This window comes from Anser anser (genome assembly GCF_964211835.1).
Source record: "Anser anser genome assembly, chromosome: 4".
Taxonomy (NCBI): Eukaryota; Metazoa; Chordata; class Aves; order Anseriformes; family Anatidae; genus Anser; species Anser anser.
This window is the reverse complement of record NC_139724.1, coordinates 9,547,040-9,564,338: the sequence shown is the minus strand read 5'-3', so window position 1 is coordinate 9,564,338 and position 17,299 is coordinate 9,547,040. Positions and strand designations below refer to the sequence as shown.

Here is a 17,299-nt window from a genome sequence, read left to right as displayed (position 1 = left end):
GAAGAAACAAGATATTCTGGCTCGAAACCTCTACCCAGATGAATTATTTGCAACAGTTCTTTGAGCAAGCAAGCCGTGTGTTAGGCTGTGAGGGTGCTCCTGGAACAAAGAGCTGCTATTTTTCAAAGCCCATTTTTAATGTATGAAATCAAATAACTGGCATGTGGTGCAGCAAATAAGTGTTTTAAAAAATTATTTGCTGTCTAGACTCTTTGTTCCAACATTGATTCTGTTCAGTGCACAGGACTTCTTGTTTCCTGACTGCAGCTATGTTAACACTACCTCCTGTGAAAAGCTGCTTTTATGTAACTGACTTCAACCTCAAAGGAGAGAACCTTTGGGGGTATTTTAAAGGACAGTACATAGTAAGTTGTGCAAGGGAATAAATAATCTGTGTATTTTCATGTACTTACTTGCATTTTCACAAGAATAATACCCTTAAGGAGATAAGGTCCAATTAAAAATAGAGCTGAGATCCACTTGATGTAAAAAAAAAAAAAAAAAAAAAAAAAAAGTCGCATGTCAGTTCTTTGCCTCCTGTTCCATGGCTTGCAGGGTGACCTGTGTCACTAGAAAAGGCTAAAGCAGCCCTGACTTCAGGGAGGAAAATGGTGATATTAGACACACACAGATAATCTTACATTTTATCTTTTTGTGTCTGTGTGTGTGTTCTTGCATCCAAAGGGAAATCTTCTGTAGCAATTCTGATATCTGTGTACCGCTGGCAAAGTCCAGGACATGCTGCCAGCAAACCTTCAGTCTTGATCTATGCTCTTTGTTTGCTGATATTTTAGTAAAGAAAATAATGGCAGTGAAAACAAATTCTCTGATTTTCCTTTTTTCCTTCACTCACTGATGTGCAGAGTTTGTGGTATAAGCTACAAATGAAGTTAGATTGTTACAGGAGTGTAAGCACTTGCCTTGCTGACTCTGAAGCTGTCTTTATGTTTATGCATCTTTTGCTCATGATACAGGGAGAAACATATTGGGGTGACAATTTCTACTTTCCTTGTTATCGACTGCCAGTGCCGGTAAGGAAGAAGAGGTTGCCAGTAGATGGAGCCATAGAAACGAGGCTTTGTGCTGCCTCACGCCAGTGAGAAAAGGAGCACAAACTCACTGGATAGATTGAGAAACGTAGCAAAATTAGAGATAAAAGACAAATTATGCTTACAATTCACTGTCAATAAGTACATGTTCTCCTGTAAGTTCAACACATAGCAATCAAAACCAATCAATTATGTCAGAAGGAGAAAAAAATTATAATGCCGAAAAAATATTTTAAACAGCAGCTCACTTCATCCCACAACGAAATAGCTGGTAAGGAAATAGAGCTGAAATTTTATGTCCATAAAGAGCTGAGGGTATGACATAACATAAATTGTTACTACTTGAGATGACATACACTAACTTGTTCAATACAACTGGCACAACCAAGACAGCCAAGTAAATAAGCTTAAACAACTTCACATTTTGTGTTTTCCATCTCTTTGTTAAAATACCTTACATGAAAGGGTAGTTTATCTATTTTACTGAGGTAGCGTAGTTTTGTTTGCATTATCTTCAGGGAAAAACTCAAGATGGTTGCAACTACAGCAAAAGCAGGGCTTAGGTCTTGTTCTGCAGTAGAGTTTCTTTGGAAGTATTTCTATTTCATACCTTTCACTTCACCGTCTCTATTTCGAAAAGCTTGTTGTCTTAAACTTTGCTGTACTGGGTAGCTGCCAGAAAACTTGGCTTTTTTCTGACTGATGCAATATCACTTATTAACTGGCTTGAAGTAGTGTTGAATATCCACATATTTTCTTCTTCTCCCAGATCCCTCAGAAATGTTTTTTGTTTTGTTTTTGTATAGCACAGCCATGCAATCTTTCACTAATTTAAGTTCATCCTGTTAACAATAGAGCCTTAAGTTTTATGGTTTTGTGTTTTTTTATTTTTTCCCTCTTTTTTTTTTTTTTTACTTACATATATAAAGCAAAATAAATGTATTTAATATCTTACATTTCCAAGAATTGGAGGTCTTGCCTAAAATTAATTCATGTGGCAAAAACTCAAGTTTTGGGAGACATTAGCAGAAATGGGCATAGACATGACTTTTGCCTTATGTACCTGACACAATGCCATGTAGAATTACTTGAAAAAAGGATAGTCTGGTCTTGTGAGATAATCACCAGGGTTGACCCTGAAAATATTTAGTCTGAAAGAAGTTTTGAATTGTTTCTGTGCAGACCACTGCTTACGTAAGGGTTACATATGTCCTTACTGCAGTTCCGTATGGAAATACTTCCACCCACGTGACTTTCCCTGCTCTCTCTTATTTTATTTTGCACTTTCTACTTTCTTGCAAGCTACTGGAACACTGTTAGGCTAACACAAGATCTAAACACTGTTTTTATAAATTGAATGAGACCACGGGTTTGCAATAGGGATAGGAACAAGATCAGCACCTTTCTTGTCTTCTGTTTCTTTCTTGTTGCACCAGATAGTCCTTGCAAAAAAGCATATGTGTTCCCCCATTCATGTTGTTTTATCACCGTTTTCATGCCTAGCTTTTTCTGATCTTCTGATTTTCGTGTGTGTATATTTTAGAGGTTTATTCAGATTTCTGGATTATGCTTAATGCCTGCTTGGGATGAAGATAACCAACAGGCAGCAATATTTAATGCAAGGGAAATTTTACTTGTTTGTTAAACTATTTTGGTTTTAGAAGCCATAAAGCAGAATCAAGCCTATCACATTCCACATAGTTGTGCCAGAAACCAGCAAGAGTGATTTGCTAACTTTTTTTTTCTTTCTTTCTTCTTGTCTTGTTTTTGTCTTAAGAGATTTAGTGTTCTTAAGGGAAAATAACCTCACAGAATTCCTGGCCATGTGAAGAAAGCATTTACAGACTCATAGATATTATATGACCTTTCCTGTCAGCAGGCTTTCTCAGACCCTGAGGGACTTGTTCCTGATTCACGCGGTCATTCTGGACAACAAGCAGGAGTTAAAATATCATTTGTAATCCAGAGAACTATTAGGAAAATGCTTATGTACCAGACTGAGCTGCTTGTACCCATTGGGGTTCGGATGATGATATTTACAGACGGATACCCTGGTATCTTGGACTTGCATTAGAGAAAGTCCTGCCAAGCCTATAGAGCCTGCTTGGGAAAATCTGAGATTTGTCCCTCATTACCATTTCAGCAGTGTTAGAAGTTACAGGACAGCAAGCTGTATTTTATTATCTGCTAGGACCATAGCTTCTCCTTCGGCTAATAACAGCATGAGACAGTTATCTTTTTTAAAGCATGTATTTCTGCTGGAATGCTCTGTACAGAAATTTCCATGGAAGGATGGGTGGAGGTTTAGGCCTCTATAACCCCAAAACATGTGTTTTTCTTCTCTCTGGCTTCTGGGAAGAGAGAGGAGAGGGTGTCAAAACCTCTGCATTCAGGAGGGTTTTCCACTGCTGATTTCTTAAAATGCTTCTGAAGTATGCTCAGCCTCGTGTTGGTGCACATGATTTTGGGAAGGAAGCAGGCACGGCATGGGCGCAGATATCCAGGAGCGGTCCCTGAGAAACCGGTGCTCCTTTCACGTGTGACCTGGACCTGCTTCCTTCCACACAGGCTCCTCTCCTATCACCCCTCTGTAGCTTCCTGGAAGCTCTTGGTACCATGTCCTGACAGGGACTGACAGCTGGCAAATGTCTTTATCTCCCAGTCCTCCAACCAAGTAATGGCATGTAATATGGTGTTTGGTATCTGGGGAGGAAGATGAGGAGAAAGAGTCGGGAATTATTTGCTTTTTAGTTGAATTTGCCTGTTTCTATAGTGTTCCTGTTGGTTAGGAAGAGCTAAGTCTGAGGAGCCTGTTGTGAGCTCTTTCTTTTCCGTAAATGTTGTTTGTTTTCTTTGGTTGATTTTGCCGTTTCCCTTGCAAGCCACTTCCAGAATTATTTATTTCATCTTTCCATAACTTAATAATTAAACACATCATTGATTTTCAGGTCACAGGGCTTGGAAATCGGCTGGGCTTGCGTTTCACTCTTCCTTCTTGCAGTGTTGAAAACCCTTGCCCAAATCTTGACAGGAGAGCATTCACATCTACTAAGCAATATCATCTTTCTTAAAAAGAATGTGACTGTCTTGGTTACTTCTAGGAACATACATCATCTGTGTTTTGAAGAGGGACCACGTATTTAGAACACCATTTGCAGTGATAACATACATTACATTTTCATCATGGAAAACTTTATTTTTTTTTTCTGTAAGTATTCATCAGGTGGAGGAGGATTGTTTAAGATTTACAGAACAGAGTTAAAAGGTTAAAACTAGAGCTAGGAGGTAAGCTTGGCATTATCAACAGTACAGGTGTTCTGACATCAGAATGTACTTAACCTGAACCTGACTTCTGAGTGTCACTTGGACAGTCTGAGGAACCTACTCATGTGAATCTTAGTAAATACGTAAGGTTTATCATTCCTCCTTCTTCTAATGGCAACACTGAAAAATACACTGTAGCTCTCTTCCTTAATCTGTTCATTTTCTTGAATTTCTGCATATTTTTTTTCTTTAAATTCTCTCAGAAAAGAATCAAGGTTATTCTCAAACCTTTTTAGGTTTGTGCTTACTTCACAATCTTATGTAACCCTAGAAACATTGTCGAAAAAAAAAGTTTTTGCAATAAATGAGGAAAGCATTTCTGTTTACAGTGTGAAGATCAGCTTAATTTAAAAAAAAATATTAACACAAGAGCATCATTCTTTTGGTTGACCTTATGAAACTTTTCTTTTTTTTTCTGCCTGGTATGAGAATGGAGATTTAACAATAAGAACAGTCTGGGTCACCATTGTATAATATCCTAGTGAGCTACAGAACACTAGCAGGGCTAATTGTGGGTTTTGTACAGTCTCTTCTTGGAAGATAAGTTTGTTTCTGAAAGACACATAGCAATTAAAAACGATAGTTGAAAGCTTATTTCCCAGCATAGATGGATATGAAGTAAAATGTTTAGGAATTATTTTTGAAGCATGAATTTGAATAAGTTTAGCATATAAAAGGTGGAACATCTCCAGGGTTCCTTGAAAGTGAGACAAGGATGGATATATCTTTCTCTCTAAGGAGAACGCCATATCGTGTTCGCAGGCAACTGTTTGTTTAGGAGCTATAATCCAGGAAAAATGGTGTGCGCACTATTCCCTGCAGCCCACCATCGGAGGGCAATGTTACATTGGAGAGATGTGCCAAGCCACGGTAGCATCTTGCCTGTTAAATTAACTGGCTGTAGTGCAGGCGTAGGTTTATTCAACTCTCACTTGAAAAAAAAAAAAAAAAGGCACAGAGAGCAAAGGGCGTCCAAGACCTGTCAGAAGTTTTGGTGTAAGGCCAGCATGATGCCCTCTGTCAAAATGATGGCTTCAAGCTCTTCCCTTGGGAAGCTGGCCTTTAGGATAGGCTCCTAGCACATAATCCATCTCAGGTGGTCACAAATCACGGGGGGTTCCATACCTGTGTTTATCACTGTCTTTTAGGCTGGGGCCTTTAGGATTTCTCTTTTCAGTCTTTTTGTTTTCTAAATGAAAACCTAAACATCTCCAGTAATCTGATGGTTCAGGAACTTGACATCATTCACAAGCCTCAGCATTCAACCATGGAAGTGGTGATGATGAAGACACAAGTCGGCGTTACAGCTAGCCTTGTAGGCACAAGGCAGTGTCCTCTTCCTCACCTATATGTATAATACTGCAATTCTGCAAATCTGGAGATGAAGCAAGATTTCCATCCTGACCTCCCCTTTCCTTTCCTCCGAAACAGTTGTAGTTGAGGAGCCTCAAAGGCTGCAGTTTGCCAGCTGCGTACCTCAGCTGTATTTCATGTGGTATCCTTCAGGAAGTGTTGCTTTAAGGTAGAGTTCCAGCCTTTGGTGACTATGCTTGGCAAGTTGATATTTATGTTTTTGAGCCAGATTCACAACAGCTATAAATCGGTACGAAGACCAGTGGATGGAGATTACTGACCTTATGAGAGAGTTTTGCTTGTCTTGAATCCATTTTTGCTCATTAAGTAGCCTTGTCTATTTAAGGCAGCTGGTAACAAGTGGTGATGAGTCTTTTAGATGAGAAGGAAGCTTTCTTATTTATGCTTTAATAGAAAAAGGCTGACAGTGCTTTGAGGAAATCTTAAAGTTGTGAGGGGCTTCTGGCCTGGAGCAGGTTTGATGGGTTGTGTGTCAGATGCACTCGTCTATTTAAAAGGATATTTTTGTGATACTGAAGTTGCAGGCATGTGCTTTTTTCATGCTGGAAGCCAGTCCTAAACTACCTTGTCCTTATCAACCACTGAGCTGCTACTTAATGTCAGATGATGTCTTCCTATCCTTTTTCTTTCATTCTGCAAAGGCATTTTTATGCAGTATCTCTCTGCTGCCTCAAAATCTGTTGTTAGGAAGACTTGTATCCTAAGCTTTTAAGGAGCATAATGTGTGCCTTAAATGCCTCCATTTGCACGGTACAAATGTCTCTGAAAATCTTTAACATTCAAATGTAACAGAATGCAAGGTCTCACTTGGTGCTTCACTGTACTTGTGAATGCTGCATACAGCAAATCAATCGGAGTATCACTTAGTGACAGCTACCTCTGTTAGAAAAAGCCTTTAATTGCAGTAGCTGTTACTGAGTGTTCAGATATACTCTGTAAACTGTGAATCTACGCCTTATCCAGATAAACATTCTAAATCCATCAATTGCTAACCCTGTGAATCTAGAGACAGAAATCAAGGTTGTGAACTTGTGTTTTGGCCTCATTATATGTCCAAGTGCTTACATCTAGTATGGTCAAGGCACTGCTGTTAATTTGCAATAAGTGTAAAGTAAAAATAACTCAAGGATTTTTGCTTTACGAACTTGGCATAATCTATATTCTATTCTGTGAATCACCCCAGTGAAATACATACAATATATGTCCTGAAATTTTGTTATTCTTCAACACAGAAAAGAGTACAAGGATTCTAATGCATCAGCTAATGAGTTTCCAGATTACACAAAATATGTATTTGGAATTGTTTTGATTGTATTTTGCAATGTTGTTGAGTTTATTTACTGTTTTTGCAATGTTCTTGGTTTGCAAATGACCTTCAGTAGCAATTACTGCTCTACTCTGAAGATTTTTAATGAAAATATTTGTTTTCAGCTTCCCGAAAGCAAATGCGCATTGTACAGATATGTTATATGGCATAAAAATCGTGTTGTTATAACTTTCTGATTCTTGAACAGTCTTGAGAAATAAGGAGTGAAAAATTATTAAGTAAGTAGTGACTACTTACACTCTATGTGAACCTTGATTAAGTGCCGTTTTCATCATGTGTGTTTTTAAATAGCTGATGGAGTTATGCTAACACTTAAAATACAAAAGCAGCTGTAAACTGCTCCAAAGAGGCAATATAAAATATTGTGTACATTGCTTAATGAATAAAGAAGCTATAGCTTTTTTAAAATCCTTGGTGCATAGAGGAAAACTGCATTTAATTCACTTTTAAACTGATGATCTTTATGGGGATCTACCAGTAATCTGACCGTATGAGTATTTGCCCTAATCTCCAAGAAAAAGTAAAAAGTTTTGAAAAAAAAAAAAAAAAGTGCTATTGTATTTAATTTGAAGTAAGGATTATGTTTTAACCTGCATCATGCCAGCACCTAACTTTTTAAATTTTAAAGGGATTTACTTGTCTGTATTGGGTTTTGGCAGAAATTACCCATGTGCCCTTTTCTTAGAAAAACATCTTAAAAATGTAACTGGAATCACTACTATTTCATCTTCTGAATATTCATTTTTTTGAGGTCAATACACAAGAGAGAGGATTTTTCAGTAGGATGTAACTTTTGGCAGGCTTTCCACACACATTCCCAAGGACTTGTGCCCAGTCTTTTTCCCTCCATGCTTTGCACGGCGTTGGCTTGGGGTGATCATCAGAACATCGGTGATGACAGTGAATGTTGCTCTGTTGCACCAAAGCAGATGGAAGTCACGTCACCATTTCACAAACACGTTCACAGTGAGCTCACATTCTAGCAAGAAATGTCTTTGATTTGTATCTCCCTTGTTTCTGAACAGTGACTCCATGGAGGCTACCCAACCTGCTGCTTACATGGCCACTTCGGTGAGGAGCATGCCTGCCAGCTATGAAAGCCCGGACACTAGACCTTCTCCCAACAACACCACGTCTGCTGCAGCCCTCAAGCCAACGGGGCCCCCAAGCAATGCCAAGTACTCGGGCTGGCAGCCTGCAAACCAAACAGGTAACTTGCAGTGAGGCTTTTTCTTGTTTGCTCAAAGGTCTTCGGAGAGCTCAGTAATATATGCTTGACCATGGGTGTAACAAGTACAGCCTTCAAACAGTTATTGGTGTGTATTGAGTACGAGGCAGTTTGTTTAGAAAAGAAGAAAAACAGCATAAAAGTTTTGGTAGATTAGTAGCATTCTGTAATTTGTTTGTTTCACAAACAGGCAAAATCCGATGTCTCTGACCTTCTATTAAAAATCATGCATAACGGTCAAATATATACAAATAGTTTCCCATGTGACTGTCAATCCAACAGAGCATGTTCTCTGTGATTTCAGGGAGTCTATTAACAGAGACATGTTTTCCAAGTGATCTCTTCTGAAGTAGGAGCTTAAAATAAATAAATAAGGGACTAAAACATGAGAGTGGCAATGTATTTGGCATTGGTAGGCTTTATCTGTGGAGGATGCCAGTGTTGCACAGTTCAGAGACGTGAAGGTTTATTTACAGCAGCTGGTTTCTTACAAGGGCAGTTTACATAGCTGCTACCTTTGAATATAGTTTGGTGATTCTTATCCCTTTATACCAACACTAATACGTCTTATGACTGGAAAGCATATTGTTTTCTTTCCGGAAGCTCCTATCTTATAACTATATACATATTAAGAAATGCAATACGTGTAATTGTGTATCTACATTTTCATAATATTTCAAGCAGTAATTTTAGATAGTCTCTTAATGTAACTTGTCCCTTAATTTGAATCTGTCTTTGCACTGAACTAAACTTGAATATTAATTTCAAAGGGTCCAGAAAATCTGTATTACTAATTAAATTTTAACTGCAGATTTTCTGGTAATAGTGAGGTGAGTATTCTTGGTTTTCTTTCTGACAAGGAGATAAGATGCTAAAAATGCATTTTTTGAGTTCTACTCTTAAAGGTTTTCCCTCTTTCAAATATATCCAGTCCAGAAAAGGAACTGCAGAGGCCCTGGCATAAAAATAAAGATAAAACATACAGTGTTACCGTTGTATGTTTTTAGTGGGGTCTTTTGCACATATCGTTAAATTACTGTTGAGACTGGTAAGGTATGCATTTTGTTTTGGACCTGCAGTACTTCTAAAGAGCCTCAAGATGGCAATACGCTGTCATTTCTATACATAGCTTTCAAACATCGAGTATATTCTTAAGTGCTAGGTAAAGACAGGTCAATTCTTGTTTTCCTACTTTGAGTAGTTTTGCCATTGGGAAAGAAAAAAACAAAACCTGTTTTTAAAGTTATATTTTGGTCATGTGTACCTAAGGCAAACATTGTGGGAAAAAGGTAATCCTTCGTTCTAAGAGGTGGCTGATTGTCCCCCCCAAAGTGATTAATTTATTTCACTTGCACAGAAAACACCTGTCAACTTGGTGTTTCAGTAGTACTGCACCAATTTACAATATGTTGGTAGGTGTTTCATAGCTAAATCCTACTACTGTGTTTTACCATTAATGCAAGTCTAATAATTATTTTGAGGGGTGATGACTGCCACATGACAGAGAAAGATTTATAAAGATGAATTAAATTACACTCGATTCCATGGTTCTGTGGAAATCTGTGCCCCTGCACTGGGTAATTCAAAAATCTCTTATTTCACCTTAGAGGTTCAAAGTAGATGACGAAGGGGGAAAGCCAGACAGACAAATTTAGTTGATATGTTCCAGAATAGCTTAAAAAAAAAAAAAAAAGATGAAAAGTTGAAGTGGGCTATTTCAGCATTTTTAAAATAATTTTACAATGTAGAAACTGACAGAATTGCAAAGTCTACAATGCCACTGTTAGTTACTAGGACTTGAGCCTGGCCCTTGCTTTTTTTCATCGTTTTCAGGATTTTGCAGGTTTTCCACATATACATACTGAATGAGAAGGGAAGTCTATTTTTAAGTGTTTGCACTTTCTACAGCGCAAGCCCCAAGGTGTATGTGTTAAGATCATGCAGTCTGAAATGAAAGTCTGAGGCTGCCACATCAGAAGCTGCAGCTACATCACTTGAAGCCCAGATGTGAGATAAATCTGAGCAGTGTTGCTCCCCATGGCAGCAGGCACAAGGGGGAGACTGACAAAGCATGGTGTTGGGTAACTAGCACCTTCTTAGACAAAAGTAGAGAAATATGTAGTGTTTCTTGCATCCCTGTTCAAGGTGTTGTAAAACAATAGAGGTCCCGAGGATGTCAGTTCTGTGCTGTCTTTCTGTAGGGTCCTGAGATGTTATGTGCTAGGAAACCTGGGAATAGCTTGCCTCAAGTTTACTTCCAAAGAAGGAAAAACATTACCCCCTTCAGAAATATTGAGGGAGCCAGAAATAAAACTGTAGTAGGAAGAGACATTGAAAACCTGTTTCCTAAAATGGGCAGCCAGTCTGTGCTTCTTCCCCATTTGTGGGGCTCCTTTCTGAAATGGTGAGGAAAAATGGACAATTTGGAGATGTCAAAATGCCCTTGGTTTTTGCCCATCTTTTAAATGATCCAACTTCATCGATCCGAGGCACTTTCATATTACAGCAGTCTGCCCATGAATGAAGAAGTGACATACCCAGCCACCTGCTAGCCTGACTTTTTAGGTAAAAAGAAGTATTTCAGGAATCAATTGAAATTGTGACGGCTGCTGAGGTGTCTGAGGCTTGTCCAGAGGTTATACAGGTTTCACTGCAAGCCGGCCCCTTAAACCTGCCATAAGCTCAGCCACAGCTTTATGTGGCATGTATTACCCAAGTCATTCAAGAAGTCAGTAACGCAAAACTGGCAGGCAGGAGAGGCCTCAGCACGGTTACAGAGGCATTACAGCAGGGACTGATCATCTTTCTCGGGCATTTTACAAAAATAAAAATACCCAAGGTTTTTCTGTACCGAAGCTTACTTAATAAGGCTGAACCCAGCAGTCTGACAGGTAAAACTTTTTAAATAGCAGAGTGTTTTGATAAAATTAGTCAGATGTTAAAGAAAGACTATAACCATTTCAGGGCATATTTGGTTTTCAGTCACTAATTCTGCTGTTTGTTTGCAGTCTGGGAGCATGAAGTTTCCTTCAAAGCAAAATTGCCAGCACTTCACAGGCCAAACAAAATTTGGCCTCACAGGTCATGGGTCTGACAGAATTTTAAACAAACAAAAACACCTCCCTCTGAGCCTGATTGATATCGTAGTTGAAATCTAGCCTTGGAAATAATTAGAAGGGAGGCATAATGTTATGCAAATGTGTATATGTTTATCAGTATGCTGTTAATAGCAGAAACTTCTTCAGAGTATGGTTTTGTAGCTCTAATAGCACTCACTCTTTTAATGATTGCTTTATATAAGACCGAGTAGTTTCCATAGCAAAGCAGATATATCACAGGATTTTGTTTGTGTCTGGGGAAGCTGTAGTCTGCTGTTTTATGGCATGGCATGAATATTACCAGTGATTTTATTTATTAAGATGTCCAACTACACAGATAAGTCATTTGGTCAGAAGGCATCTTTTAGTTCATTTAATTCATGCCGCATTCTCTCCTTCTCAAAACCTGTCACCTCCTTGAGGAGAAAAATTTCACATTTCTTTCCGTGAACAACCTGAAGTGCTGTGTGTGGTAGTGAATTCTCTGCGAAACGGTATTAAGTATTCAAGAAGTGTTTTTTGTTGTTGTTGGTTTTTTTTTTTTTTGAAAGCATCTGGAAAAGGTGTTCATTTAGGCAGGGTTCTATTATTATTATTTCTTGAGGATTCCTGTTACCTGCCTTCCAGCAAATTGCAGTGTTAGTCACCCAGCATGAAGGTAACATAATATAATATCCCTTTTTGGAATACAATCCTGATATTACAGGAATCCTCTGTGGTTTGGCAAAGGAAATGAGGGATGGCTGCCCCATTCTTTCTTGTATGCTCACGGGGAGGCTGGATCAGCAGGATAAAAGCTGGCTTGTCAAACAAAGTCTCATCTTTGGCAAATTGGGTGCACAAAGAGTTGAACATCTGTGGCAGGTGGAGCATATACACGATGAAGTGGTCGAATGCGCGTAGGCAGCGGTTTGAAAAGAACACATTTGCCATGGGCTTCTCTTGTCTGTATTGTTAATTATTTTCAGTTGTTGCCATAAGTCAAATTGTGGCTGCGGCTGTGTGTTAAATGCATTGGCTAGGATTTATAATAGCCCTCATTTTGTTCTTGAGTTACGATGTTCTGTTGAGCTATGATGTTCTGTTCACCCACCAGAGGGAGAAGCTTTTAACATGATTATATTCAATCTACAAAATAAATAAATAAAAATAAATGTCCGCCGCTATCCCAGCTACATCACAACAAGTTACTTTACAATTTCACAGCTAACTATTGCCGTACACTTACGTAGCACCGTTCACTCTCAAAGCATTTTACAGTCTCGGTGCCATGTGCAAGCACGTGACGCACGCACAGGCATTGCTTTCACCCACCACTACCATGCAGTCACTTCTTCAGCCAGACGTAATAGCTGCTTGTCGGCACACTGTAACACTCCACGGCATCTTGAAAGGAAGTGAATAGCACTGTGTCAAATTGAAACTGCTGGGACAATTTAAGCAAGCACAATTATCCAATAAATGCAGTTACCCAAACTGGAGTTTGGCCAGGAGACAAACTGTTCTCGCAGAAAGCGCAGCAGGATCTGTGATGGGCAGGAGCAGTCAGGACTTTAGGACCACATTTATTGTGCAAGATCGCCTCCTCTTTCCCGGCATGCTCCAAACGCTGTTGTTGGAGGTGGAGCTGCTGGCACAGTGCTGAGTCGTGTGGGCAAAGCCCTGCTTTGCTGGTGGGGTCCAACAGGACCGCAGCCCACAGCTGGTATAGCTGGAGGCCAGGCGAGCCAGTGTGCTGCTTAGAGAGGAGGTTTTTGCCATAAGCACTGGCCTCCCTCCTCCGGGGCTTGGCAGCAGAGCACGACGATGGGATGGGAAGGGTTTGTGATAGAAGTGCACAAAGCTCACGGTGTTAGGTGACCTGTTACCACATACGCCAACTTCTTTATTCCCAGGGTCTCTGTCAGCCTGATACAACTGGGATACATAACCCCTTCTAGTAGAGCTGGTCGGGCATGTCAGCATATACTACAATACCCACAACTGTCAGTTGCCTAATCCTGAGCCAGCACATGTGTTAAGCACATGCTCCCTTCAGAAGGGGGAACACACTTGGAAGCTAGCTGTAAGCATAGAAAAATTGCTCCCCAGGCAACCTTGTTTGAAAAATTCTGCTGTTTCCTTGCAGTTGTTTTCATGTGTTTGGTAGACTTGCATTTACCATCTCTGGAGTTATCCTTAGTGTGCTGTCTTGCTGCATTTTTTTTCCTATTTCCCACTCCCTTGATAATATTAGAACTTTAAAAGCAGAAGAAAATACAAACCTGGTCCTAGGTGTGATTTGGTATCCTGTCCTACATATACTGACAGATTAAGTCATCATCTCCTTCCTTGTGACTTAGTCTGCAAAAGTTTGCTAAGGGAAACGCGTCAAAAACCAGACCGTGTCAGCCTCAGGAGTTTGGCCATAAAGTCAAACAGTATGGAGCTAGGAAGGAGAGGGAGGGGGGCACTGACATGTACAGTGCTATGGCAAAATGCTTATAATCCCAGTAAAGCCTTGCTCAAGATCCATACAGGAATTGACTGTAAAATTTTGCCACCTTTGTTTTTCTGTGTTTCTTTTGTTATTCCCCCTGTGCACGAGATTGTACACACACACACACACACACACACACACACTTCTGTAGAGGTTACAGGCCACCCTGATGGGGTGAGTTAAGTTGATGGCCCATCCGCTTTGCATGGGAAAGGCACCATCACCTTGCTCACGAAGTTCTGCACTTTGTCTTTAGGGCCACCTCATCCAACTTTGTTTCCTTCACAGAACAGGAAATTAAAAGCAGGAGCTAATTATTAGGGGTTAAAGGAGCTACATGCCCACTGAGGACAATGGTGTAAATTTGGGGAAGAAACTGGAGTAATGAGTCAAGTTGAGGCAAATCTTTATATTGTGGTAAGCTAGAAATAGTCCCAAAATATAGACAGTTCCACTATTTTTTTTACTGAAAAACTTTGTTAAAGTTTGCCCCTTGCAGTTACCGTTCATGAAAGGAGAATGCCTTGCCCATAAAAGTGATATGATTGACAGGTCAAAACATAAAAGCTTCCTGATTCTGGTGTATGGACTGTTATTCTTATTAATTTTTCACCTAATCTAAATGATTATATTGTCATGTGACAGCAAACCACAAGAATTTATTCTTACAAGTTAAGTAATGTGAACTTGGACTTAGCCAAGCAAAACCCATTGTGAAACCAGAGTAATTTATAAATGTCTACCTTAATTTGATGGCAGTGTGAAATTGTAACTCCTGCAGACATGGTGGAAACTAGAATATGTTTTTAAAATCCTGGATGTTTATATTTAAGAAGGGGTGGGTCATAGTAATTACACAGACATGTACCTCATGCTTGTTGGAAGCAGAATGGCCTGGTGTGCCACGCTGCAGGATCTGCTGAACAGAAACTCACCTAAAAAATTGGGCCTTTGGCAATTTTCCTGTGGTTTGATGTTGCTAAATTCATGTGGTACTGCATCAAACTTTTGTGCATTCAAATTAATTGCAGACATAAATCAGACAGATGCATGTTCTTTTCTCTAGTCTTTTAAAGAGGTGAGGAGACTATTTGTCTCTGATTATTTCACACTCACCAGCTTTCAAGATTAGATGCTCGTTGCCTTTGATTTCTTAAAAAGTATCTAATCTGTTGCCACGGACTGACTGACCAGATCACTTCCCCTTAATTTGCAGCCTGCATCACTGAGGATGCCAGCTCAGAAGAGTGATGTACTCTGGTAGGACGTACAAGCGTAGGTCATCCAAGAAGTTTGCCTAATATTTGTACAACAAATGAAAAGTCAAAATTTCTCTGGTAAATACAGTCCTATCTCTATGCAACCTTAAACATCGTCTCTGTGAAAAAGGCAGATAATATGTGTGTCAGTGAGACCGGACAGTCGTGCTCTCCTCAGGTGTAGTCAAGCTGTCAAATTCAAAACAGGAACTCAGAGTGAGAGAAGCAAAATGTTATCTGCAGAAATGCACCAAATGGGCTCCTGAGCTGTCATTCCAGAGAAATAAAACCCTATTGTGCAGGGGAGTGAGGAAGTCTTCGTTTTCTCTTTCTCCTCGACTTTCTCCTCGAGGCACATTTTTGGTAACAGCTATGCCACTTGTGCCAAATTTGTGACGGTATGTGATGTAACAAATCACAAGGTGACAGGCCGAGCAAGCCAAAACCACCATACTCGTTTTAATTAAAGATCCTTTACAGCTAATTTTGTTGGAGCCTTTGCAGTTGAAAGGCTGGTCGCTAGCACAGGAACTGGCCCCTAGGTTGCAGAGGTTGTTGAAACTGGGCCGCGCTTGCACCTGTTGTGATTTTCCACGGGCGCATACCAGCCTTTGCTGGCATTTAGAGAAATGATAATGGTTTAATCCTTCCTGTTCTGCTTTTAATCAGTGGTGGGGTTTCAGCTTTGACGACGCTTCCAAGACTGTGCAGCAACCAAATGAGATCTGCTGAATGTAGCATTTCTTTTTTTCTTCCCCCTTCCATCTTGCTAGTCCTGTAGTTTTCTCCATTTAACTTGAGCGATTTCACGCGGGTCCGGGAGTGGATAGAATGTTATACAAGGCTAATGCAACGAGCTGACAGCCGAGCTTTTCAGACACGTTGCTTCATCCGGCCATCTGTTTGGGTTGGAGGAAAGGAACTGGAAGATTTCTTACTGTACAGATATACTAAGAGAAGTCAGAAAATTGGACATACGAACCTTTGTATTTTCCATTTATAATACAGTAGTTTGATAGCAGTGTATAAATCATCGGGTTAAAGCACTTTAAAATGAAGTTCTGGCACTCCCACCAGTTAAAGTAGCATTGTTATTTATAGATATTACATGAAGCCTGATGTTATGTTTAAGTGAGCGTTAAACAGTTCAGGCTGTTGTATTGTTGCTATGCACCGGAGAACCTCTGTCAAAGTGACTTTGGCACCACTGTGTATCCGCCTTTCTCCCTTTGTCTTAAAAATCTTTCCCTAATGTTTGTAGTTATCCATGTGTTCAGCAATGGAACAGCCTATTGTTAGTGCAACAAGGGCAAAGTCACTCTGGGATTTTTTAAAAGAAAAAGCCAGTTCTTTACCTTGCCTAAAACTTTGTTAAATATTAAACTGGCCATACCAAGGAGTTCAGTAAAAGCAAACACTGAGGGTTTGCTAAACTTAAACCTAATAAAGTAGAAAGTTAATACTCAGGTACAGAATGTTTTCTATTTTAAAAAAGACAGCTATGACAATGTGCAGGTAGAAATCAATGGTGCTTTAAGGTTTAACTAAAGAGAGTGAAGGTGAAAGACTGCAAAACTCCAAAATTCAGCCACAGAGCTCTTTTCTATGACTTGCAGAGAACTGAACCTCTCCACCACTCAGTGTGGAATAACTCTTAATGATGTTTATAATTTTTATAAATTATTTATTGATTATAATGTATTTATTTATAGATCTGATAATTCAGAGAACCTGCACAAGTTCCTGTACTCTGTCCCACTGCATTCAACAAAGGCGGTGGCCAGAAAATCCGTGGTGAGATGTTGTGAAGCAGCTGGAGTTATTTCCCTTCCCCTCCCTGCTAGGTCATCTTTTGAAATTACAAATGTGCGTGCACTTTGCCAGACCTCAGGTACCAGCTCTGTGAGAACAGAACTGCTGATAGATCCAAAGTCATAAATTTTTCCTTTCATGTGTGCTGTTTTTTTTTTTTCATCTATTCATTTTTTAAGGGATTTGGATGCATAGCTACCTCCTTCCCGACACCTCTTACCCCTGCAACAATTCTGCAGTCCAAATTGCTTCCAAAATAGTGTCTGTTAACAGCAACCCATCCCCATGCTTGACACTAAAGGGAGAATGTAAAAGGCAAAGTATAAAGCACAAACCGCAGGAGGGCTCA

General features: G+C 39.7%; 1 protein-coding gene across 5 annotated transcripts in view; it reads left to right on the top strand.

Moving 5' to 3' along the window:
* The window catches only part of PDLIM5 (PDZ and LIM domain 5), a 132,561-nt gene that overhangs the window by 95,894 nt on the left and 19,368 nt on the right, over positions 1-17,299 (top strand). For all 5 annotated transcript variants that reach the window (XM_083834780.1, XM_083834777.1, XM_083834778.1 and 2 more), the window contains one exon: positions 8,100-8,284. In XM_083834780.1, coding sequence (XP_083690906.1) covers positions 8,100-8,284 — 185 coding nt within the window. The remainder of the gene's footprint in view (positions 1-8,099; positions 8,285-17,299) is intronic.